Consider the following 27,448-nt stretch of genomic DNA (forward strand, 5'->3'; position numbering starts at 1 on the left):
ATTCTTGTGTTCTTTTACTCTTATTTACTGCAAATTTTATTTACACACTTTACTCTATCTGAATGCTTATGTGCTCACAGTTTTCCATGACGTCATTGCCTGATGTTACCTGCTGAACTTTAAATAAAGTTGTTATAAAAAAAACTACAAACGACATGAGACCTTTAAACATACAGTATACCTTCCTCTAAAACCAAGGTCATATATAAGAAAGCATCAAACATTTGTAACACACTTATGAAATGCTACATTCCATATGACACTGAACAGAAGAAAACATGGCTTAAAATGCTCCTGGCTCCCATCACTGTATGAATTCTATGGGGTATAACGTAAATAAATCTTCACGCAACTTTAAATCAGTTAAGGAGGTTGTATAGTGTGGAAACAAAAACAGTGCAGGATCTATGACACTATTTCATGTAGCACCAAGGGGGTTGAATACATTTTGGAGAAGGAGAAAACCAGGGAACTCATCCGTAAGGTTTTACCACACATAGTGTCTCAAATTACTTCTTAGAAGTACATTTTAAAGATCCCACTGGTCTCCTATTTGTGGGATTAAATCAGACTAAAAATATTGAATTTAGCCTCCATTTCAGAAAGAGATAAGTGAATTTTCTTGTTACAAATATTTATCGGTTTCGAAATCAATATCGACTTTAATTTGGGTGCTTTTTTTTTTACAAGTATAACTAACATGCAATATATATATTTTATGATACATAATTCACTATATTTTTGAAGTACGTGAATATACTATATACTATAATTTACACTTCTTTGTCCTATGTACTGTTTATTATGTTTTTATGTCAAAATTTCCCTTTTTATTGTACTATTTGTAATGAAGATTGTCCTTTTCCTTATTGTACATTCACATTTCTAGCTTATTTTTCTGTTTTTCTACAATATGAATTTTTATTTATTGTATTTGTACATAATTGCTTGATAAATTTGTTCATTTTAACAGCCTCTGATGTTGTACTATTCTAGATAAGGAATACCATGTTTTCCATATCATTCAAATCTCTCTTCAATTCAATTTATGGCTACGTTTCAATAATTACATCAACTCCTCCCATTCATATTATAAACAAGGACTACCTCTCACTTCCATGAAAAAGTTTGCATCAAGACGAAATGCGTTGCGTTCCCTGGTTATTTGACACACCTGGGCCATCGTAAACAGGAGACCCACTTGCTCTTCAAGGTGGAGCACACTCGATACAGAACTGAGTAAATTTTAATATGTACTAAGTTGGGGATATCCCTATAATTTGAAATAGGGCTACGTTATATGTCAAACTGAAAACAGGACGAATGAGTCATCCGTAAGCTGGATTGTCTACGCGGAAATTAATCCATCTAGTATAGAGGCTTTAGTCTGATACTGAACAATCATATATTTCTATGTCTTTTGTTATCAATTTACTATATTGTATTGTCATTGATTAGCATGTGTTTGGCAGCACGGTGGCTCAGTGGTTAACACTTCTACTTCACAGCGCTGGGGTCATGAGTTCGATTCCTGACCATGGCCTTATCTGTGTGGAGTTTGTATGTTCTCCCCGTGTTTGCGTGGGGTTCCTCCGGGTGCTCCGGTTTCCTCCCACTCTCCAAAAACATACTAGTAGGTTAATTGGCTGCTATTAAATTGCTCTTAGCCTCTCAGTCTGTGTGTGTGTGTAAGTTAGGGAATTTAGACTGTAAGCTCCTATGGGGCAGGGACTGATGTGAGTGAGTTCTCTGTACAGCGCTGCGGAATTAGTAGCGCTATATAAATAAATGGTGATGATGATGGATTCCATTCAGTATTCTAGCGCAGACTCCGGTCCTAAACTCCCTTTCTGCTAGTGCTACTCAGTGCATTCTGGATGAACAGAGGTTTTATCAAGGCCTCCAGTTCCTGTCACATTCCTGCTTCAGCAAGACCCAAGGGTCCCAAATTGGTACAAGAAAAGTAGACAACTGTGACAGTAGACATCTGGGTTGGGTACGTTTACCCAACGTTATTTACACCGACAACGACAAGACCTGCAAAAAAAACCCGATAACTGTAAAAACGACTAGAATATAATTCAGACTTACCTGTAAAAGGACAAAGCAGATTTGTGAAGAGAGCAGCGTGCTGACAGCTAGAATATCCGATGACAGAGCTGGCCGGCACTCCATGTTGATGTCAGTTTAAAGAGCGACATAGAGCAATGTGCATTTAAAGGGATAATGTGAGGACCCCACATCTACACACTTTACTGTGTGTTACATTGGGAGTGTTGACCTAAGAATTATTACAACTCTGTTAGTAACGTATTCATTATATATGTGGCCTAAACTACCTGTCCATGTAGAAATCTCTTTTGTCAAACTTGACATTAATATCTGCTGTAGAGACTTCTGCTAATTTCAGCACAGCAGTATAGAGTTCAAGTTTTGGTACGTTCAGGCAGTGGTGCTAGTTACCTATTGGATGGAATGTTATGGCGCGTATGGATCCTGAGAACGCCAATGGAAAAGCGAAAAACAATGAAGAAAACTAGAACAGTTCACACTGTGTGATTTGTAAATCACACACCCAATGGTGATACAGTTACTTTGGAATTCTTACACTGATGTTTGCCAGCGGAATTTACAAATTAGTGTATACTGTTGTATTTCTCTTTATTGTTTCTTTATTACACACCGAAACTTCCCTCCCATTCAATACGTGACCCATAGAAGCAAGGTCGTATGCTTATTTGTTTCCAAGCTGCTACATTGTGTGATACATGCAAACCCGTTCAGGTCTTTAAAGAGTGTTTCCAATCCATGCACAAGATTTCCTACTATGAAAGTAAGAGTGTGTTATTGAGGTCTGGTCTCGTCAAGAGAACTAATGTAGGAAAACACCTTCACGCTTGGAACTGGTGTCGTACACCAGCCTAATCTGACCTGGCTGTTTTAGGGTTATATACACCAAATATCCTTAAGTAGCAGCATTCCTTCCTTACTTTTAGGGTGGGATTCACTTCTGTGGACCGTTCTCTAATATCTTCTCTGCTCATTTCTGTTTTTTTCAGAACTTATGTTTAAACAAAGAGAAGCATTTTATTCCTTGTTCTTTGTTGTTAGAAAGGTGGAGTCTTTGGGGTTTGAAAGAAAGTGGAGCGACCCAGCTGTTGGCGTAATCGTTAAGTAGTTGTTGATCCATATCCTTTAGAAGGCTTTATCTGCAATTGACAGTAATTGACGGAGCCAAGAGCTTTTCCCATTTTCTTCTTTGGAAGACGAAGTCCCCTAAGTTGTCTCCTTCGATGTTGCAGTCATGATTTGTAAGGACCAGTGATTAGATTGGATTGGAGGGCATTATTCTGCAACTCCTGTATGACTTCTTTAGGGGCATGGCTGAAAAAAAAGCAATATCAATTTTCCAAAGTATTAGTAAGGACAATGTTAATAGTGGTTGGTTAGTGTACACTTTCCAAGCAAACATTGTCCTCTAAGATCCATCTTAAATTGAGTTTTTGGGGCATATGGGGACTTGTGAAGGCCATTTATTTGTTTGCTCACCTAGTGATGTCCATCCAAATCAGGAATATCATCTGAGCTTGGGCAGCAAGAGCAGGGTTCGAAGATTTGCTGACCTCGGCCTGATTACTGGATTACGCTTGTTCGCTTGTGACCCTGACCTCTGCCTAGCTACTGGATTCTGCTTGTACTCTTTTTGCCCTAACCTCTGTCTGGTCACTGGACTCAGCTAGTCTGTCTGCTTCCCTGGACTGCCTCGTGCCTTTGGCAATCTGGAATCCTGATCACTGCCTCCTTAGTCTGGAGCCTCGTGCCTCCTGGCAATTGAGTAACTCTATATACTTGTTCCTGCATTTAAACTGTATTTGTCATTGCTTGTTGCTTCTGTGGACTATTCCTGCCATTCATCACACCTTTTCATATTTGTGTATTGGAGTATACCTGTTTATTCTGTTACCTGCATATTCCACAAACTCAATCTTTGTTCACATATTTTGCCTAAATAAAGATTCTTGGTTTTTATACTTCTGTTGCCGCTTCCTGAATTCGCTAGGAATCATAGCAGTTGCACTTGATTAATATTGATAAAGGCCACAATGTCCGGCCATTATGCATTCATCTTGATAGTCAATTGCTCTTCTCCCTGATGTTTCAATTACACAAGTGTATGTCTTAAGGGTGTAAGAAAAACTGAGGCCTTTAGTCTTGAACATATCAAAAAACACTGAGGTTGCTAATGACCTATTACTTTGTTCATCAAGGATAACATACAGTTTCACTGCTTTGCCTTTGTGACAAATAAGTAATATAATCGGAGCATTGTATGAAGGAGATTGCAATAGGTCAAACGTTTATTTCAACAAAGCTGCAATAAGAAATGCAAGTACATGGGGATAATATTCAGGTGCATTGGAATAGTTATCGCGCTGTTCCCTCCAGCTATCAGACCAGGTAAACCAAATAAAAATGCTAAAGGTGATCCCTTCTACAACAGGCTCCAAAACAGAACTGCTCAGGTCAGGGAGAGCTCAGTATGTATAGGATAAAATGCCCACAAAATTGGGACAATTTTCATACTTAATTGCCATACAAGATAAGCTTACTTGTTTGGGGGGATTTTAGCATTCAAGACTAAAGGAAAAAAAATACAGGTAAAGAGATACATGAAGATGTAAGTACAGAAAGGCATATAAATTTAACATAAGAACACAATACAAGTACAAAAGAAACATAAATTTCAAAAAAGACATTAAGATCATAGCAATCGTTCAAAATGCATGGGATGATCGTATTTAGACTATACATCCAATAGGGTTCTGTCTTAAGCATTTCAGGGGGTCCACAGGAGTCAGCCACCAGGAAGAACCAAAATGCCATGGCCAATCAGACAAGAGTCCCAGGCTCCCTCCCATCAAACTGTGGCTGCAGGCTGGGTCCATAGGTCAAAAGGCTGCTGCGGGGGCCCCTGACTCATGTTCCTGTCCCCCCATGGTGCACACACCCCTGATTTGAGGACCCTAGACTTGGTCTCTAACACAGATATCTGTGACATAATAGGATGATAGACCTACCTGCTTGACTGTACTGCTGCAGTTGTCTTAGCATTAAGATGTGCTGTAACGAGGTAGCAGTACGTCTATCTGATTCAATCTACTAAGGTAATGCCATACGGGAGCCGCTGTTCCACTGTTCTGCCCCGTCAGTATGTGATGTGGGAGATATAGATTGACTGACAGCTAAATGCTCTCCTTTTATTATCAAGCATTGAAATAGGAGATTCTAGCTTCAACTTTATTCATGAGTTACAGGCCAGGGTTAAACTGGAAAAAAAAAACACATTTTCTATCTGATATTACACATATAAATCTACATAGTTCTATATATCATCATCAGTTATTTATATAGCGCCACTAATTCCGCAGCGCTGTACAGAGAACCCACTCACATATATGCATAGATAACTCAAACAGAACATTTATTAGTGAACACATAGAAGCTGTATAGCTAGGATGCCATGAGGAAGTAAGATGTCTAAGGTGAAAGCTTAATAATACCAAATGCATGAATCACCGAACAATCAATTAAGTAAATATTCAGCACATATCATACTTTCTAACTCTCCCGAAATGTGTTGTAAACTCCTGACACTCTTCTGGATACCTCTTCTTATTATTGTGAAGTGGGCAGGCCTTTATGACGAATTCACGAAATTCAGGAGCCTCGCGGACATTTCGGATGAGCAGGCAACTGTGGTCACATGTTAAAGTAAATACAGTAAGTTTGCTGAAAGACAACGTTCACCTACTGCGGTGTATTATGACAAGTAGCCAGCAGAGGGAGCTAAGAACATGAATCAGTGCAAACCATACACTGGGTAAGCTCCACTAATGCCATGACAATGTCTATCCGCTACAATCGTCACTCCGACATCCTTGGCAATCTTCTGTCTCTGGACGCTTGCCTAACTGCCTCGTGTTTTGCTTGCAGGAAATCCTGAACATTTAAAACCTCTTTGATATTATTAAAAACTCTGATGGCGTAGTAAACATGGTTATTTTGGCAACTGAACCATTTTCCCTGTATTACTCCTGGGTAAGGGCTAAAAAGAACATATACAGTACAATGCTACAAACTTATCTCTGTGCTTGGTGCGGAGGTCTTTAAAATGTTTTAAACTGTTGTTGCCAACTACCGTCCCTGATTACCATGTAACGTTGAATGTTTTATAGATTTATCTGAAAGGATTATCTCTAATAATGTGCACATTTTTTTTTATGGTTGCCCGGTTCTGTTTTGGTTGCTGGGTGCAGCTGTTTCCTGTATTGTATATAGGCTTACGTAATAATAACAAGCTTTTGCAATACAATAGAACTGTTATATAATCCTGCAGTGGTCATGTTGGAGGTGTAGTGTCCTATGTCTGTATAGAGTGTAATAGAATTGTACTATGATCATGTCCAGTGGTCAGGTCATGTTGAGGGTGTAATGTCCTATGTCTGTATAGAGTGCAATAGAATTGTATTATGATCATGTCCAGTGGTCAGGTCATGTTGGGGGTGTAGTGTCCTATGTCTGTATAGAGTGTAATAGAATTGTATTATGATCATGTCCAGTGGTCAGGTCATGTTGGGGGTGTAGTGTCCTATGTCTGTATAGAGTGTAATAGAATTGTACTATGATCATGTCCAGTGGTCAGGTCATGTTGGGGGTGTAGTGTCCTATGTCTGTATAGAGTGTAATAGAATTGTATTATGATCATGTCCAGTGGTCAGGTCATGTTAGGGGTGTAGTGTCCTATGTCTGTATAGAGTGTAATAGAATTGTATTATGATCATGTCCAGTGGTCAGGTCATGTTAGGGGTGTAGTGTCCTATGTCTGTATAGAGTGTAATAGAATTGTATTATGATCATGTCCAGTGGTCAGGTCATGTTGGGGGTGTAGTGTCCTATGTCTGTATAGAGTGTAATAGAATTGTACTATGATCATGTCCAGTGGTCAGGTCATGTTGGGGGTGTAGTGTCCTATGTCTGTATAGTGTAATAGAATTGTATTATGATCATGTCCAGTGGTCAGGCCATGTTGGGGGTGTAGTGTCCTATGTCTGTATAGTGTGTAATAGAATTGTATTATGATCATGTCCAGTGGTCAGGTCATGTTGGAGGTGTAGTGTCCTATGTCTGTATACAGTGTAATAGAATTGTATTATGATCATGTCCAGTGGTCAGGTCATGTTGGAGGTGTAGTGCCCTATGTCTGTATACAGTGTAATAGAATTGTACTATGATCATGTCCAGTGGTCAGGTCATGTTGGGGGTGTAGTGTCCTATGTCTGTATAGTGTAATAGAATTGTATTATGATCATGTCCAGTGATCAGGGCATGTTGGGGGTGTAGTGTCCTATGTCTGTATAGAGTGTAATAGAATTCTATTATGATCATGTCCAGTGGTCAGGTCATGTTGGGGGTGTAGTGTCCTATGTCTGTATAGAGTGTAATAGAATTGTATTATGATCATGTCCAGTGGTCAGGTCATGTTGGGGGTGTAGTGTCCTATGTCTGTATAGAGTGTAATAGAATTGTATTATGATCATGTCCAGTGGTCAGGCCATGTTGGGGGTGTAGTGTCCTATGTCTGTATAGTGTGTAATAGAATTGTATTATGATCATGTCCAGTGGTCAGGTCATGTTGGAGGTGTAGTGTCCTATGTCTGTATACAGTGTAATAGAATTGTATTATGATCATGTCCAGTGGTCAGGTCATGTTGGAGGTGTAGTGCCCTATGTCTGTATACAGTGTAATAGAATTGTACTATGATCATGTCCAGTGGTCAGGTCATGTTGGGGGTGTAGTGTCCTATGTCTGTATAGTGTAATAGAATTGTATTATGATCATGTCCAGTGATCAGGGCATGTTGGGGGTGTAGTGTCCTATGTCTGTATAGAGTGTAATAGAATTGTATTATGATCATGTCCAGTGGTCAGGTCATGTTGAGGGTGTAGTGTCCTATGTCTGTATAGTGTGTAATAGAATTGTATTATGATCATGTCCACTGGTCAGGTCATGTTGGGGGTGTAGTGTCCTATGTCTGTATAGAGTGTAATAGAATTGTATTATGATCATGTCCAGTGGTCAGGTCATGTTGGGGGTGTAGTGTCCTATGTCTGTATAGAGTGTAATAGAATTGTATTATGAACATGTCCAGTGGTCAGGCCATGTTGGGGGTGTAGTGTCCTATGTCTGTATAGTGTGTAATAGAATTGTATTATGATCATGTCCAGTGGTCAGGTCATGTTGGAGGTGTAGTGTCCTATGTCTGTATAGAGTGTAATAGAATTGTATTATGATCATGTCCACTGGTCAGGTCATGTTGGGGGTGTAGTGTCCTATGTCTGTATAGAGTGTAATAGAATTGTATTATGATCATGTCCAGTGGTCAGGTCATGTTGGGGGTGTAGTGTCCTATGTCTGTATAGAGTGTAATAGAATTGTATTATGAACATGTCCAGTGGTCAGGCCATGTTGGGGGTGTAGTGTCCTATGTCTGTATAGTGTGTAATAGAATTGTATTATGAACATGTCCAGTGGTCAGGCCATGTTGGGGGTGTAGTGTCCTATGTCTGTATACAGTGTAATAGAATTGTATTATGATCATGTCCACTGGTCAGGTCATGTTGGGGGTGTAGTGCCCTATGTCTGTATATAGTGTAATAGAATTGTATTATGATCATGTCCAGTGGTCAGGTCATGTTGGGGGTGTAGTGTCCTATGTCTGTATAGTGTGTAATAGAATTGTATTATGATCATGTCCAGTGGTCAGGTCATGTTGGAGGTGTAGTGTCCTATGTCTGTATAGAGTGTAATAGAATTGTATTATGATCATGTCCAGTGGTCAGGTCATGTTGGGGGTGTAGTGTCCTATGTCTGTATATAGTGTAATAAAATTGTATTATGATCATGTCCAGTGGTCAGGTCATGTTGGGGGTGTAGTGTCCTATGTCTGTATAGAGTGTAATAGAGTTGTAGTGTGATCATATAATCATACCACACTAGGCAGCCAACTAACTTACACACAGTCAGCCTAACAGCCGGCTCCTGCTGTAGGTTAACTAGTAACTGCCACAAGTTTAGAAGACACCAGAATCTATTTACTCACAAGACAACTAACCTACCAGTATGTGGTTAAACCTACGATTATTTAACTAACGTGTTATATAAAGTATATTTTGTTTGTTTTGTGTCTATGTAGACTTGATGCTGCTGGTTACCACTGTATTCCAATTTCGTGTGGATCTGTTAAATATTTGTAATATTTTTTCGGGGCTCTAGTTGCTTAGATACAGATATAAGACCAGGCCTCTTCTGTGTCAGGGAATACCAAGCCTGCAGACGTTTCCTGACATCCTGTAATTACTATGAGCCCCTGCTAAGTAAACACTCTTCCTGCTATCCCAACAGAGCTCTACATAACATACTCCATACTTACCTACTTTCTTCAGCTCTCTTCCGGGAGCCAGCCAGTGGAGGGGGGCGTGAGGGGGCGGGGCGGCCAAAATCGCGTCATTTCGGCCCCGCCCCCTGTGACGTCATGACGCAAATTGCGTCATTTGACAGCGGGGGGCGGGGCTAAACGCCGCGATTCATCGGGAATCGCGGCGTTTGGGATCTAATTCTGCCCACTTCACTAGGAAGTGGGCACTTCCTAGTGAAGTGGGCAGAATTCGGGAGATTGCCACACTCGCCCGGGAGTCCGGGAGACTCTCGCAAAATGCGGGAGTCTCCCGGACATTCCGGGAGAGTTGGCAAGTATGACATACTCTGAATGTTTTCTCCTGTGTATAGACGTCCAAGAAATGTCTACCTGCAATCAACCCTTTAGTTCCAGTTTTAGAACATTACTAATTACTAATTATTAGAATAATTACTATTATTTAGGGTTTTGTACATAGAGCCTAACACTATGTATGAAAGCATACTGTATATGGTGTTTGGAGTCAACACATTTATAAAGCCATATGTGAATGAGCCCCTTGCCGCATTCACTCATCTTGCTTCAGCTGTGTCCTCTTCCTATTAGAATGTAAGCTCTCGCAGGGCCCGTCCTAGCCTTTGTTTTTATGTCTTCATGTGGTCCTACGACCTTGAAGGTTCCTATTTTATGTAACCACTACTGTCTGGCACTGCAGAGCACTGTTTCACGTTAAAAATCAATAATTATAATAATATAATATATGACCAGACCACCAAAAAATTCCATAGTCTTTTATTTATTTTTTAAGCAAGGTAAATTTGCACTGGTTTATGCTGGACTGAGATAGCTGCAGACTGTGTGAGGGTTACAAATAAGAGATATCCAAGAGGGAAGCAGGTACAATTGCAACATGTACAAAATAGGACATCAATCCAGAGTCAGGACCGGCTGTGACACAACAGTATTTTATCAATAATATGAGGTTTCCTGATGGTTTATTTTATCATTTAGAACAAACTGCAGAAGGGAAACCACATATATCTGGATATAAAATTATGCTTCAATTAAAAAAACATGGTCAGTAAAAATCAATGTTAATGTATGATTAATATCTGGGTGCAACCTTCAACCTGAGAGCTGAATGCAGTGTCTGGTAAATGCTCTCTGCTGTATCAAGTATTATATATCTTGTACATTGTATTGAAAAATACTCATTATAGTGTCTTCTAAGAGCATTAGCTTGCTTAGCTATTCGAGCTCTGCAGCGTATTATTGCTTGCTTGACCCGACAATTTTTTGACCATTCTTGTCTGCTGCCTTCTGCGACCTCTGCTTGTTACCGGTTATGCTGTCTGCAGCCCGAACTGACCTCTGCTTGTTACCGGTTATGCTGTCTGCAGCCCGAACTGACCTCTGCTTGTTACCGGTTATGCTGTCTGCAGCCCGAACTGACCTCTGCTTGTTACCGGTTATGCTGTCTGCAGCCCGAACTGACCTCTGCTTGTTACCGGTTATGCTGTCTGCAGCCTGAACTGACCTCTGCTTGTTACCGGTTATGCTCTCTGCTGCCCGAGCTGACCTCTGCTTGTTACCGGTTATGCTGTCTGCAGCCCGAACTGACCTCTGCTTGTTACCGGTTATGCTCTCTGCTGCCTGAGCTGACCTCTGCTTGTTACCGGTTATGCTCTCTGCTGCCCGAGCTGACCTCTGTTTGTTACCGGTTATGCTGTCTGCTGCCCAAACTGACCTCTGCTTGTTACCGGTTATGCTGTCTGCTGCCCAAACTGACCTCTGCTTGCTACCGTTCATTCTGTCTGCTGCCCGAGCTGACTTCTGCTTGTTACTGTTAATTCTGTCTGCTGCCCGAGCTGACTTCTGCTTGTTACCATGCATACTATCTAGTGCCCGAACTGACCTCTGCTTGTTACCATGCATCCTGTCTGCTGCCTGAGCTGACCTCTGTTTGTTACTATTCATCCTGTTGCCTCCCTTACTGACCTATGTTTTTTTCCATTTATCCTTGCCTGCTGCTCGACCCAGACCTCAGTTTGTGACTTTCATCACCATTTATCATCACCATTTATTTATATAGCACCACTGATTCCGTAGTGCTGTACAGAGAACTCACTCACATCAGTCCCTGCCCCATTGGAGCTTACAGTCTAAATTCCCCTAACATACACACACACAGACCGAGAGAGAGAGACAGACTAGGGTCAATTTTGATAGCAGCCAATTAACCTGCCAGTATGTTTTTGGAGTGTGGGAGGAAACCAGAGCACCCGGAGGAAACCCACACAAACACAGGGAGAACATACAAACTCCACACAGATAAGGCCATGGTCGGGAATTGAACTCATGACCCCAGTGCTGTGAGGCAGAAGTGCTAACCACTTCGTCACTGTGCTGTCCACAATCTGTTAGGCACCTGCTCCGAGTTTCTATTGTATATTTACTGTTCCTAGTTTGTTATTGTTCCTACTCATAGTAGCTTTAGGTTTTTACACTCCTTTACATTTTGTGGGGTTAGTCTCTTATACGGTATTCTCTGTTTGAATCCATCTATTCATGTATAAACCTATAGTATTGCACACATGATTTGTGGGCAACTGAGTACCTTTGAGCACATCTCTGGGATATATGGCAGCTGTAGGTGAAGACCTTACATGGTTCTATCGGTTTATTGTGATGCCAAGTGGCAGACATTGGAGGATGTAAGATGAGAACAGTGGGTACATGGAAGAAATGTGTCTGATTTTGAGCTACACATATCCTTAAGATACTCCGTTTATTATGTGTATCTTTGTATGTCCCGTAGACATGGTGAAATTTTTAGTGTTGATGATGGGCAGACCTTTGAGATGGACTATCTATAGACTAGATTACAGGTGGGATGTATCTTAAGAAGTGGCTGTGTTTTTGCACGTACGCTAGAGACGCACTTTTGCAGCCAACTCTAACTAGGGCACAAAGTACTTTGTCAAAGTGTCAGATAGATACTAATTCTCACATGGATGATAGACGTTAGATGATCTCGTTGTCCAATGCTTGTATTTAGAAGTATACATTAACCTTCTTTTCTCATGAATACGCACACACACCTCTTTAGTCTGTTTACATTTCACTCCACTGATTCACGTCTGTGTTTCTCCCACAGTAAAACAGCTGCCTACACCGAATGACTATTTTATTAACAATTTTTAGCACTGACTTCCACAAACACATTCACACTTATGGTAGAAGTAACTTACTATAATTAAACTGTCTATTAAGCCCAGTCTATTCAGACATTATTGACTCAATGCATTATACATTTGTTTCTAAAAATACAGCGTAGACAAGAGGACTAGCCGGCAGATTGTACTGAAAAGGACAATACCCCATGAACATTTTGTCTAGCAACTTCCTCACTGGTCACACAATGCCATATGGCTAAACTTAGTTTCCGCTGAAAATGGGTTTAAGTAAATGGTGCCAAGCACGCCCTCTGTTGTAATACCTGGCGTCAGATGCCCAAAAACAGGATAGACCATCTCTGCCAAGCGTCTTAATTAATAAAGGTAGGCGTTGCAGTTTATCTAGTTCACAGCAGCCACGAAGGGTCAAAGTGCAATCTGAGGGTAGAAGTATTCATGCATGAAGAATCCAAAATGGAATGTTTATTCCGTATGTGGGATAGCTACATACCAGTATCTTCTATATGCGGTCTGGCAAGAGCACACTACTGGTAAAACACAGGCAAACAATTTTGCTTTCTAACTTTGTTTTAATGTCAGAATGGTAAAGTACTTAAAAACATAAATAGTCCATACAGTTTCCTGTGACTCTAAATACTAAATAAACAGAGATCAGCTCTCTAGCCTACGGTCAGCTTTTCTAGCATTGGTCACACTGAATAGTGAAACAAACAGGTTTTAATACCTGACAATCCTCCCACAGCCCTAGCCTGATGGGCAGGTGTCACTCTCACCTTCCCTTTAAAAGGGAGTTCTCATCTCATGCTTCTGTTTGATTGCTTTTACTATAGGCACACCCTGTTAGCTTTCTGTATGGGAAAAGACACTTCCAAAGCATGTTTAATCAGACTCTATACTTTTATTTTGTCACACATATGTCCTCCTCCTGTTTATCCTTAAACTATGTGCACTGCTGCACAAATGTGTAACACTGTTTGCACCCGTACTCTGCAGATTATCAGTTAAATACCCCCCCTCCTTAGTTCCAGCGGATACATATATATTTACAACATACCACATGGTATGGTGGCAGAGAATCCCCCAATACATTTATAAATTCACCTATCATTTTGTAACTTACCCTCACTCTTCACCTCCAGCTGTGAATTCAAGCGAGAAATTATTTTGGAGAAAGATAAACCATTGATGACTGTATTGTGTTGTTATGAGATATTATCAGAGTCATGACTTTATTTAAAGTTAAACACACTTACTATAACAGTAAGATTGTATTAATTTTTTGCATGTTTTCATTCAGTTAAGACGACAGACATTTTTTTTCAAACATGTTTATTGAATTGATTTGTGTGTTTAATATGACATTTTTCACTTGATGCTCCTAATACGTTTGTTTAACAAAAAAAAATAAAAAATGCATTGCTGCACATCACTAATAATACGACTGTGGTTATGTCTCGTGCAGGTCTAATGTCCCTTTCCTCCTCCCCTGATCCCCTAACTCCGTCAGGGTGTACAATAGAAAGGTATAAGAGGTTGAGCAGAGACAATGGGAGCAAACATATTAAAAAAATGAATAGGTTGAATAATTCCACCTGTTGCTGATCATTATCCATTGTACATTTACTGTACATCACAAAGTTATTTTCCTCCAACAAATGCGTAGGATGTCATTTCCTATAAGCTTTTTACCTGTCTCTCCACGCTGTGAATTGTCGGTAACCTCTGTGCTTCCATCCTGTCTGACACCCTGTTATTATACAAGTTGCTATTTCCTGGCTTGCTGGAAAGCGTGTGTTCTAAACACAGAGATCTTACACTCTCATTTCTCTTGTGTTTATTTTTACAACTTTTTTTTATTTCTATCAGTCATTCACGTGTTTGCAGCAAGTAGATATTTTTGTACAGAGTTCCAAATTTCCAAGAAGTCCATAAAATTCTGTGTTCCGGTATGTAAAAATGTTCCACGGAAAGTCCAGCTTTACAGTAATCCCATAGAACGTATCTGAAAATCCGAATGTTTCCATGTCTGCTCTCTTCTCTTACATTATCTAAATATAATAGGCACATATTGGCCATTTGAATATTATAACAACAGGACAGTGAGTCTAATATAACAGACGCTGACCAATTTATTCCTAGAAATAAACACAATAATACAGACAAGTGAAAGACAAAACAATTATTTTAAGAGTTAAAGGGGGGAGAGAGAATTGTAAGATAAAGGAGAGAGAGATGGGAAGGGTACAAAGGGGAGAAGGAACGGGTAGCTAGAGCTTGTCCAAAGCGCATGGGTGAAGTTGTAAGAGGCAGAAGGGAGGGGAGCACCAAGATCTGCTTTCTGCAAAGAGCCATGGGGGGCACCCATACTTGATTAAATACATGACCCCTATCATGAAGATAATAGATGATTTCTTCCATGGCTGATTAGTTTTTTTTTAAGTGCACAGCTAGAATGTAGAATACTAGTTTGTTAGATAATTTATTAACATCTTGTGGGTGGAGGGTAAAACAGAAGAAACACCCAAGGATGCTTAGCTATCAGGACCTCAAATAATCTGTTTAGAAGAATGTGTATTTTATCCCATCATGGTTCTATTATGGGACATGACCCCCAAATATGGAATAGGGTGCCCCTGTGGCCACAAACCCTCTAACAGTCAGTTGAGGCAGAAGAGAACATTTTGTTAAGTTTCACTGGTGTTTAATGCCATCTGTAGTAAAATTTGCAAGATGTTTGTTTGATATTTGTAGAGATAGAAAATGAGCAATTCCCAGTTCCACGTCCACCCAGGCCTCCTCATCTGACAGGGGGTCCAAGGTCTCTCCCCCACTCCATCTCCGAATCAGTATACATAAGACAGCCTCGATCAGCATGCCATAAATTTGGGATTTCATTCCTAGTAGGATGCTGTCTACAGATACACTCAAAGGGGGTGAGAAAGCCAATGGATTGAGAACTTGGTGGAGAGCGCCAACATTTTTCCGATTGGTAGGTATTCAAATGGGTTTGGGTACAAGTAGGAGACTTTTGCTGTGGCTCAATTAGGTGCAGCCACTGAGCTCATGTACAGAAATCGAAAGGAAATTTGAGGTCAGCTTGGAGCCAGCCAGTAGACCTAATTACAGATGTTCCCGGCGGGAATGCTGGACTATGTCAAATAGGACTCATGGGAGAGATAGCGAAGGTGATTTTCAGTTTCACCGAGTATGAATCCCAAAGCTTAGTCAGGAATTTTAATGTTGGCAGTAATTTATGAGAACGTGGTCTATGTTTCCTATGCAGATCCTAGAGGGGGTTAGATAAGGTCAATACAAATGGTTAGTTTCAATGTCAAGCCAAGAGGAAGCACCAGTAAGCGCATATGATGCCGCCACTTGAGAAATGTGTAAAGCCAAATAGTGTCACTTAATATCGGAGAGTCCTTTCCTTCTCTAGAAATCGTCATCTGTCTTGTACTGGACCACTGAAAGCAGAGTGGGCCAGGAAATAAGTATAGGCACACCCGTGTGTAAATAAGTGAAATAAATATAGTAATGCACAAATTAAGCCCTACTTAAGACTCATAGAAACATAGAATTTGACGGCAGATAAGAACCACTTGGCCCATCCAGTCTGCCCATATTTGAAGCTATGGTAATCCCAAACCTGATTTGGTCCTTAGTTCTTTGTAAGGATATCCTTATGTCTATCCCAAGCATGTTGAAATTGCTCTACTGTATTATCCTCTACCACCTCTGATGGGAGGCTAACTCACATTTATTTTTTAGTAGCCTAGGACACAAAAAAAAGGCAGAAATGCATAGATCCTATAACGAACACTATGTTGAAAACATGAATAAATACAATAGCATAGCCATTATCATTAAAAAAACACTCAGTACTCCTAGCTTGTTTTCTCCAGGCAAAAAAAATAATTCACAGAAGCTCAATCGTTTTGACAGCGGTTCCCGATCCAGGTTTCCATCCATCATGTCTTTATTGTGCAGGGTTGTATCGGTTCTTTGTTTGGCATATATAAAGTTAGTGAACAATCACTTTCTAGAAAATTAATCTCCTCATTAGCTCTGGTACACAGGATGTGTTCATGACCTGTCTCGTGTATTTCTGAGCATCAGAGGAGCGGCAGAGCACAAGAAGTTTACACTGACCAGCAAACAATGGCAGGAGGAAATTATATCATGCTTTGGAACACGTTGTTATGTCATAACGCACACAGACCTATTTACCATATGGTCCAAAATAGCCCATGTCAAAGGCAGCCTGTTCAGGGGACACATTAGAAATGGTCTTAAGGTAAAGTGTACTTGTCACTGAGGCAGGCAGCCATTTTGTGGGCCAAACCAATATTTCTTTTGAACTTTGTTGCACTCGGTCTGCACCACACTTGCCGACTCTTCCGCCCCGAGAGAGTTTGTCAATCTCCCTAAATCCAGGTCGGAGAAGCGGTGAGCGGAGAAAGCAGAGAGCAGACACTGGGGAAAAGAATTAGTAATGACACATCTGTGTGTTGGAGAGTAGCGGCCATGCTCTTGTAGCACACAGTTTATTTACCAGGAGGAGACGTGCTACAAGAAAATGGCCGACACTTTCCAACACACAGATATGTCATTACTTATTCTTCTCCACAGTGTGTGAGAGATAGAGAGAGAGAGAGAGAGAAGGGGGGGTGAAGGAAGTGGGGGCGAGGGGTAGGGGTGAAGGGAGGTGGGTAAGAAAGAGAGGGGGAGAGAAAACAGAGTAAGAGGGAAGGAAAGGGTTGAAGAAGAGGGGAGGAAAGGAAAGGGAACGTGTGACAGAGGCCTCACACACACACACACACACACACACACACACCCCGCCAGCTAGCCCCTGCCTCTGAGGGTATTAGCTATAAATGTAGAGATTTTAACCACTTGGTAGTATATTTGATGACAGACAGTCAAGATGTAAAGGGTAAAGTGAAATGAAATCTTAATGAGCACAAATTCCGAAATTAGGACATAAAATCCAGAGAAAATTACAGAACATACGAAGCATGATAATTTTTAGCTCGTAATTATTCTGTGTATAAACAAATGGTTTCACAACCTGGCATGATTCACAACTTGGCAGGATAGCAAATTCAGCTAAATTAAGATATTGCTCAAACAGCGGGAAGACAAATAGGTAGACACTTTGTACCCAAAAGTATTTAAAAAGGATCGAGACTTGACATGTCTTTTGTAAACTGTTGAACAATTCTGTCCTCTTCGGACTGCACTACTGTTTGATTGACCATGTCCTAGTATTGTAGTAGTTTTTTGTTCTGAATAATGGGTATTTATGGACTGGTCCCTATAAATAAAAGCTGTTAATAGAATTGTATCTGCTGTGGTTCTTTCTTCAAGGTACAAAAGAGGTTCCACAAAGACAGATCAGACGGTGGTAGGCAGGGCCCTCTAGTGAATCTGGAATTATTTAAAATATCAAAATGTATGCAGCATGCACATTTTATAATATTAAAATCACAATACATATAGGGGATCTATTATCTAGAATGCTCAGAACTTCTTGTTCTTTTGAAATAGGTTTTTTTCCCTGTAATTTAGAGCACCATGTTTATAATATATACAATTTAAAATACACCTTTGTCTTTTCCCACAATGCCCAATACATTCCCCTGCTGACTAAATTATTTAACAGTGCTCCTCATAGTGACTGTAGGAAGATCAACTTGCTGATCATGGTTGTATGTCCAACATAGTCTTTAACACAGCAATGAATTACTTAAACATTTCTCTCCAGTTCTCTGAACTTTCTGGATAACAAGCTTTCGCTTAAAAGATCCAAGTCCTTTTTTAGACATATTTGGTTAATGGGTTAGACATTGTTTTGGAACTCATTTCTCAAACGTCTCCTTGTGTCACACATAGTCATTTCGACAACATAGCCTTTGCGTCCCACTTACATCATATTCCCATTTTAATGGTTGGTACAAGAATTGGTTTTGTTCATCAGTAGGACATTTCCCAGCAGATAATGTGAATGAGATGATTGATTGTTGGTGTATTTTCAAACTTCCATGAATATTTGTTGTGTTTTTCCTTGAAATTTTTGGAAACGCTATGTAATTTGTAACTTTTTTTGATGTTACATATATGATCTTGAATCCTAGCGTTTGAATTAATTTTTGTGCATCCTACATATTGAATTTTGCTCTCTAACTGCTAAAGATAGTTAACATGTTGTGCTAGAACTTAAAAATGCAATAAGGTCATATTGTTTTAATCTTGTGCTGAATAAAAAAATAATCTTTGGATTCGGTGCTCATAAAGTAACAAACAGTACATTGAGAACATTTGTTTAGGTTTGGGTGGCAACTTGTTGAGTGACTGTTGAATTTTGACCTCAGGGTCAAACTATTTATCAAAGTTCTTGACTTTTTACATACTATGTTAGGGTGGCCCTTGAGAATGTGATTTAGTATGAGGTTTATCTCCAGGATACTCCTATAGCCCTATTTCTCTGCTTCTTCTTCTGCCATTAGAGTACTTTTTTCAAGTTTTTTATGTCTGTAAGGTCTAAGTTACTAACAGTTTCAATCATCGTATTTAAGTTTAGATTTGTTTAGCCTTCTTCAATTAATTTATTCTTTACAAATATTATCTCCTTTTAAAAATATAATTTCTATTTTTATTCAATTATAAGGCGTCACCTGGATTGTTTCTATTAATTTTTGTAATTAATTGCATAGATTATTTTTGGTGATGTTTGCTATCAGCTTACAGATAAGAATTGGTAACTGTGGGTTTATGATAAATACACGTTGAGATTGAGTTGTTATGATCAATTAAAATGTTAAGATCTAGAAATGTATAACAATGTATTACAATGGTTATGGGTAAATGTAAGGTTTGAGTTGTTGTTTTTAAATTGTGTTACATAACCAAACTAAATGAGTATATCATCAATAAATATATACCAAAATGTAAAAACATCTTTAAACAGGACAGTGTCCAACAATTAGTAACGGTCTTCTCACCGGCATTGAAATAGATTAGTATATCTGGGAGCAAATCGTGTACCCATTGACGTGCCTCTCATAGGAAGCAGACATACATGGATGTCTATTTGTAGAATTTGTGTAGGATTTTGTTAAGTCTTTTGTAAACTTCTACATCTGATAATACTTTAAGCACTTCTTAAAGATACACTTCTTTGTCCAGTGGTACCGTTCTCATATCAGTCCCATTTGCTTATAATTATCACTTGGAGCCTATATATTGTCAACATTTATAGCCAACCAGTCTCCTCTTCTGAGTTCATTTCATGGTTTCTATTCAGATTATTAGTGTCAATTAGTTTAGTGTGAAGCATTGTATGTATGTCCCAGTGTTAAATATCCTTTTTAAGTAGAAAACATATTTTGAGGGTTACGCATCTGATATATTTATAAAGATGTATTTGAAGATCAGTTGTGTTTGGATTGCCATTTATGGAAAAATTAAAACCTTTAGATAACATTATTCATTGCTCACTTTCTGTCAGCGTGTGAGTGGAAAGATTGATCATGCTACAATTATTAGAGATTAATTTCTTTTTCTGCTTTCTTTTCATGTTTTGTGAGAGGTTTTATTTTCTTAGAGTTTTGGGTGTATATTTATACCCCATTCATACTGCACCAAAATCCGGGGTTTTTGCCGGGGTGAGCTCAAACAACCCGGGTCTTGGTGCAGTATGAATGGTACAAGCGAAAAATCGCGGGTCTAAAAACCCGGGTCTTCAAGCCGGGATTTATTGAGTGGTAATTCCCGGGGCGGACCCGGGTTGCCTGCACTATGAATGGTGCAACCCGGGTTTCCATAGGGGGGGAAGAGAGAGAGAGAGAGAGAAGAGAAGAGGAGAGAGAGAGAGAGAGAGAGAGATTTGTTTTTTTCATATTCCAGCTTTCAGCCAATGAAAACTGCTCTGGTGATGACTCCCACAAATTGCCAGGGCACAGACTTGTGCAATATGAATGGGGTCAACCCGGGAAATTCCCGGGTCTGAGGTGCAGTATGAATGGTGTTTCTGAGCTGGGACGCTCCGAGCCCCTGCAAAAACGCGCCTTGAAAAACCCGGGATATTGCCGGGGCAGCAGTATGAAAGTGGTATTACTAAACTGCGGGTTTAAAAAGGGGAGATGTTGCCTATAGCAACCTATCAGATTCTAGTTATCATTTATTTAGTACATTCTACAAAATGACAGGTAGAATCTGATTGGTTGCTTTAGGCAACCATCTGCTACTGCCCGCCTGTGGCAATGCAATTCAAATGTACAATAGTGACACACATAATAAAGACAGCTCCAACATAGATGTCAATAGCATCAGTGCCATCTGTAGGCTATAAGGAAGTATTGCATGTTTTGATAAGGTTTGTATTGTTTTAACGAAAGAAAGAAAAATTATACTTATTCGTTAAAGGCAAATGATACTTTATAAATTGGGTTTATTTACAATTTATGTTTGTACACATAATCAGTGAAACGGGTATGGTACGTTAAACCAAGCATGATAAAGCGATATTACTTACCCCGACAAGGATTACCCGACCGTGACTTTTCCTACATACTTGTGAAGCCGAATGCTTATTATAACGACTTTGAAGAATTGCAATCGTATAACAGGGCGGCAGCTGTAAATGACGTTACTTTGAAAGCCGACAGTATTATTTGTGTACTTAAAGGGATCACTTAAAGAGGGGCTGGGTCCACAATGTAAGACTTTTAAATTATAGAGGCAGCGCCTCCTTAAATGATCCCTTTAAGAGCACAAGATATGTGGCCATCTTTGTTCAGCGCATGAAGACAGCCATTTTGTCAGCTGACCCATTATGCATTCTCATTAATTTTGTTTCAGACTACAAAATAGCTGCTTCCAATAACACATAGATACATTTAAGGCAGCCGTATAAATATAAATTAGTCACTTCCATGTACACGAAAACATATTACAACAAAACACTGTATTGGTAGACTCAATAAATCATTCTTTTGTTTGGTTCTGAGGAAAAAGAAATCCGGGTAGTGTCTGAAGATTCCATTTGGACGGATGACTGCCTTGGTCTGTATTTTGTAGGTAGAAGAAGGCTGTAGACCTCTCTGGCTTTCTTTCTAAATTGATTGCCAACCATGACATACAGGAGGGGATTAATGCAGCTGTTGCTATAGCCCATGTAGGAAGAAATTTGGTTAAAAATGTCATTGTATGGTGTTACAGCACATTTGCCAAACAGTCCATATAGATCAAGTGTATCAATGAAGGCAGAAATATGGCACGGCAACCAGCAAACTATAAACACCAAAAGCACCGATAGAACCAACCAAGTGGCTTTTTTTTCATTTTTGTCTCCCTTGAATTGCTGCATTGTGTTATTCCTCAGAACGTATATAATCTGCACAGTGCAGAATGTGATAACAATGACTGGTATTAAGAAGCCAACAACGTTCAAAATGATATTTGTGGCAATATGCCAGTCGGTGGAGGGGGGCCTTGCAAGACAGACGGTAGTATTAAAGTTAGGGACAAATACAACTTTTCGGAACACGACTTTGGGCAAACTTACTAATAGCGCAAAGACCCAAATGATTGCACAGTTCACCTTGGCACATCCAGCTCTTCTCAGGCGGCCAAAAGACATGGTCTTCACAAAAGCCAAATACCGGTCAATGCTGATCATCATGAGGAAGTAGATGCTGCTGAACAGATTCATTTGAATCAGGGAATTGACGGTAACGCAGAGGAAGCTGCCAAACGGCCAATAGAATTTGTTAGAAATGTAAATAGCCCAGAAGGGCAACCCACTGACCAAAATCAGATCGGCAGCCGCCATGTTCCCCAGGTAGATCTCCGCCACTGTGCAGCGGTTTTTATGTAGCAAAAAGACTGAGATGACGAACAAGTTTTCTATGAAGCCAAAGACAAAAATGAACCACATGTAAGCTGGTTGATAGGCAAAAATCCATCGAAACTTTTCTAAATCTAGGCATTCTTCATCTGGATGCATGGTGGACTGTACCAGCATACTGAGGGTGGTGTTGAAAGCTTCGTTCATCCTCTGTATTTAACACACTCTGTCTCCTGTTTGACACACACAGAAAATAAAATTAATTGAGTCATCACCCATCTCTCACTTTGCATAGACATTGGATTCATATTGATACAAATTAGTACTTATTAGTACTTATTTAGCAACAGAATGGAATGCACAGAAAAGTTTACAGTAAGGGTTAATGTGGACCCATCACCCTACCCAACAAATTTCTGCCTCCACTGTGTGTAGTTAATGGGTCTGCTTTTAAGATCATTAATTAAGCTTGACGTCAACAAACATCAACAAACATCAATATCCAATAGCAGGATATTGTCAAACTGTAATACACAAGATACCCACCACTGTTATAAGAGTGGAATATAATTAAAATTGGACATCCCTGGGCCGGAACATTATCTTCAGGAGGTTTTGACTTGGAATTGCTCCCATAACTAAATGATTACCATTCAACCCAAGACACGTTTCAAATGGCATTACAGAGCTTCCTGTTTTAAATCGTATGGGTGCACCGTCCATAGTTTCATTTCTATGGTGTAGTTGTAGGTCCAGGTCTTCTCACTGTATTACGATTTGCTGTCTTGGTAGTTGAGGTGGCAACTACAGCACAAGGATAGCTTCCAAAGAGGGCTGAGCTGTAGAGAGCATCAGAAAACAGGAATCTGGACAGCTCGGTATATTTTGAAGGAAGTATATACAGAGGCGAACTCAGTCCTATTCAATTATGCTGAATAGAAGTGCTATATACTACTGTAATTTATAATACTGGCAAACCTGAGTACAACTATGCATTGGCTAATTTCACGCGTACAGCTCAGTCTACTTCCCTATGTGAGAAACCGGGGAGGTTCACGGTCAGACACCCCCATATTTGATTTATGGGGACAGTAGCACATGTGGATGGAAAGATAAAAGTTCAGTAATGTGTGGAGCGAGGAGACAGAGGTGATATACTAGAAGCATTTAAATAGATGAAATTGTACCAATAACAGTTCAACTGACAGAATACTTATACACTAGGATGAGAAGTTATAGCCTGAAATTGGAGGGAGGGAGATGGAGAGGTGCTGAGGACTGACACAGGCAAAGAATTTTCCATTGTAAAGGTTTTTAAAAAAACACACACACACACACACACACACACACACACAAAGATAATGATAAGAAAGACACTAAGGTTAATCAGGAAAAGAAATGGTATCCATCTATTATCCAGAATTCTGTCATACAGAACATTCTGAAAACCAGAAAGCAAGAACAGTGAATCATTGTACTGTTCAGTAAATAATATCATAGGCCCCAACGGAAATGGGTTTTTGACTGCAGACGTTTTCTCCTTCTAAACCACAGATCTATCGTGATTCAAATGTAGAGCGTTTTAAATGGATAGCCCCCCTAAGACTGCCCCTGACATTTATAGAGTAGGGAAGATTCCCATACCTATTTCAGAGCAGGTTCTAGATACAATATTTACTATATATGTTGTATGTAGTATTTTTGTATAGCAAATATTTAGGGGCAGATTCAATTTGGTGTCAGGTGCCTCAGTGTGTCTCCACAACAGTCTGCAGAAACACATCCCCTTGATGTTTTTGCACAAATCATCGCTCATGTCTTCTCGCATCCCATAGAGAAGCGAGGATTGGAAATTTTGTACCATATTTTCCGCACAGCCGGAAGTCGATGTCATGGGTGGCGGCACCTTGCGGCCAATTGAATAGGCCCCTTAAACAGGATCTGAATAAAAAGTCGAGTTGAAATTCCTCTGACCCACTTCTGAAATTCAATTATTGTCACCTGTTAATATAAGCATTAATGGCAAAACATTTTTGTTTTGTCATTAATGCTGATATTAATGACATTAATGCTTATATTAAGCACAAGAGGAGCAGGAGAGCACAACAATAAGGAACAGCAACATAACAATAATGACCACCACAGGTAACTGGGAGAGGCAGATATAAATAGGGAGCCACCAGGTGCAGGTGATTAATAGTGCAACAGGTTAACCCCTAGTAGAAAGAGAAAGCAAGGCACAATAGCAGCACCACTAGTGAATTAGAGGTACTGCCGGATAATACATTCAGTGTAAAGTCCAATATAGTCCTGGAGGAATGATTTGCCAATACAAAGCAGCAGGTAGATGCAGAAAGGTGAAGGTAGATTCTGACAGTATGTAACTTGTATTAATGTTATTTTTACTCTGATGATGTGATGATGATGTTCTATTATGTCTTTATATTAAAATCTTATATTAAAATATTATCTCCTTAATACTCTTTGTAGCAATGTAGCCTCTCGCTCAAGAGACCAAAGATTTTCATTTAATTCATGGAATATCAGATTAAGGCTCTGAACATAAAATCTCCCTTTTTGCAGATATTGCCATTTGTCACTTTCTTCAGTAGAGGTCATACTTGTTCTTTCCCAAAAATACTCAACGACTTCATATTATAAACGTAACACTACTAAATATTCCCCCAGAAAACACTTAAATCTATATTCCATCTGGAGTTCATAATCCATCCAAATATCTGGGGATTCACTTGGCATGCTCTACTAACAATCCTTCAATTACTTTCCCTTTATAATAAAAGCCAATAAGCCTTAAATAACTGGACTTGTTGAAGCCTTAGGCTGCATTATGACATAATAGCTTACAAGAATAGGGCTGAAAGACCACATTTTTGCAACGCTAATATGAAAAATGATGATTAAAACATGATTTCTATACTTATTTAAAAACATTTCATACCGTTCTCCTAACTATATTTTTTACATGGCTAAAATTATATTTAAATGCTTAATTTCAAGAAAAGTCTGGTCCATCATTAAGAATTGTAAAATGCAGTTAGGGTTTGCTACCTTTGAATTAAATCCCACCGCATTGCAGTCATGTTAGATCAACTCTCTATATGGGTCCACTATCCAAAGACTGAAACGCGTTGTCCTATATCCAGCTATAACATTTGTTTATACAATCTGGGATTAAATAATTACCTCTCTCTGAATCTGATTCCACATCCTAATCTTACAAAATATTCACTACGTCTCACCTTAAATTCAAGACCTCTCATTCACTTTTGTAACAAACAAGGGATTCACAGATTTTGCAACTTATTTTCTGAAAGTAAATTACATTGTTTCAGTGACGTAGAATTAACATGTAATATCCCCAATCAATACTTCTATAAATAACTACAAACAAGACATCTACATACAACAACATTGTTTTTAGTTTAAACACTCCGGTCTTTAACAATTTTCTTAACGACACCTGTTTGAACTTTCTAATATTAAGAAACAAATGTCTGGTTTCTTTAAGGATTTGACCAACAATAAGGAATTCACAAAAACGAGCACCTGAAACAGAGGGTACCACTACCTTACAGATCAGTTGTTCCCTAGACCTATTAGATTGTAAGCTCATTTGGGTAGAGCCATCTTTACCTTCTGTTTCCTATCATTGTATGTTTTGTATCATGAAGCCCTCAATCTACATCGCTGCGGAATATGTTGTTGCTTTCTAAGTAAAGGATAGTAATAATAAGATTAATTTTCTCAATCAGCTCTTGACACAACAAACCATTACCCCCATCATGGGGGTAACCTGGCCCCTCTTCAATTTTCTAAACTTCTATTTAGCCTGGATTACATTCATTAAATGGATAAATCTAATGCATTATCGAATAAATTAATTCAATACAACTGCAAGTGGAAAAAACTGTAGCCTTATCAAAGCCTGCTCACTAACATATAATATCCTCACAAAAATAAGAGTAACCCTAATCTCCTATCACCTACCCCCTCTCCATCCCTCTCCTTTCCAAAGTTTCCTCTTGCTGCAAATCCTTACAGTTGTTTTCAATCTTTAAATTCTCTTTCATTCTTGAGCTTTGTTGCAATGTGAAATACTTCTCAGATAGTCTTTGTACTAACTCGCTGGTCGTATATTTAAATTTTACTTAAAACATTCGTCTTCTACTATCCAATAAACACAACTTGAATTAAACATATATTGCAATAATGATGAATGTGGGAGAGTTTAAACTTCCCCCAGCTTATATTGCAACAGAGCCTCATTAATTTGTGGTAGAAAGGTTACATTAATCTGTGTGGGTCAGCCCTTGGCTTCAGGAATACCGTACAGTCTGGTACCTGTTCAGGGAAACGCAGAGAGTGCATTCACCTAGGGATGAGTAATGATAACGCTGTCCTATCTACAAGTTTGTTACTTCATGCATGGAAAGAATAACCATTGTGAACCATATCGCTGACACAGCCTGTTCCTTCCCAGAGAACAACTTTGTTCCGTTCACATATAAATTAATCTTCGCTAAATAAAATAGAGGTTTAATGGTGGCGACAATACTATCTAGGAACGATCACATGCATGAGATAAAAAAGAAACAATTGTTTAATTAACGCATCCGGTTCTGGAGATACCGGCTAAATATCAGAGCTGTAGGGATTGGTCCATTCTAAACACATCCTAATAAACATAGCTAGAAAAATGTAAATGGTAAAGTATATAAAGGTGTTTGTGATACTTTATGTCATTATGTATTTTGCTGTTTTGTATCACGACGTCCTCAATGTACGTTGCTGCGTAATTTGCTGGCTGCTGAAAACATTTTAAATATAGTTTGTTTAAAAATGTATGGATAAGTAATAATTATACATAACTATGCGGGACTCACATGAATATGTCTTGGTATTCTCAA

General features: G+C 39.3%; 1 protein-coding gene across 3 annotated transcripts in view; it reads right to left on the reverse strand.

Annotated features, from left to right (window-relative positions):
* Nucleotides 1-21,084: 21,084 nt before the first annotated feature.
* Nucleotides 21,085-27,448, reverse strand: part of LOC142109257 (B2 bradykinin receptor-like) — a 36,410-nt gene continuing 30,046 nt past the window's right edge. For 2 of the 3 annotated variants that reach the window (XM_075193365.1, XM_075193366.1), the window contains exon 2: nt 21,085-22,753. In XM_075193365.1, the coding sequence (XP_075049466.1) occupies nt 21,651-22,727 (1,077 nt within the window). In that variant the 5' untranslated portion in view covers nt 22,728-22,753 and the 3' untranslated portion in view covers nt 21,085-21,650. Of the gene's footprint in view, nt 22,754-25,780; nt 25,849-27,448 lie in introns of all 3 variants that reach the window. The other variant, XM_075193367.1, reaches the window with a different exon arrangement.

The sequence above is a fragment of the Mixophyes fleayi genome, chromosome 12 (genome assembly GCF_038048845.1).
Source record: "Mixophyes fleayi isolate aMixFle1 chromosome 12, aMixFle1.hap1, whole genome shotgun sequence".
In the NCBI taxonomy this organism is placed as follows: domain Eukaryota; kingdom Metazoa; phylum Chordata; class Amphibia; order Anura; family Limnodynastidae; genus Mixophyes; species Mixophyes fleayi.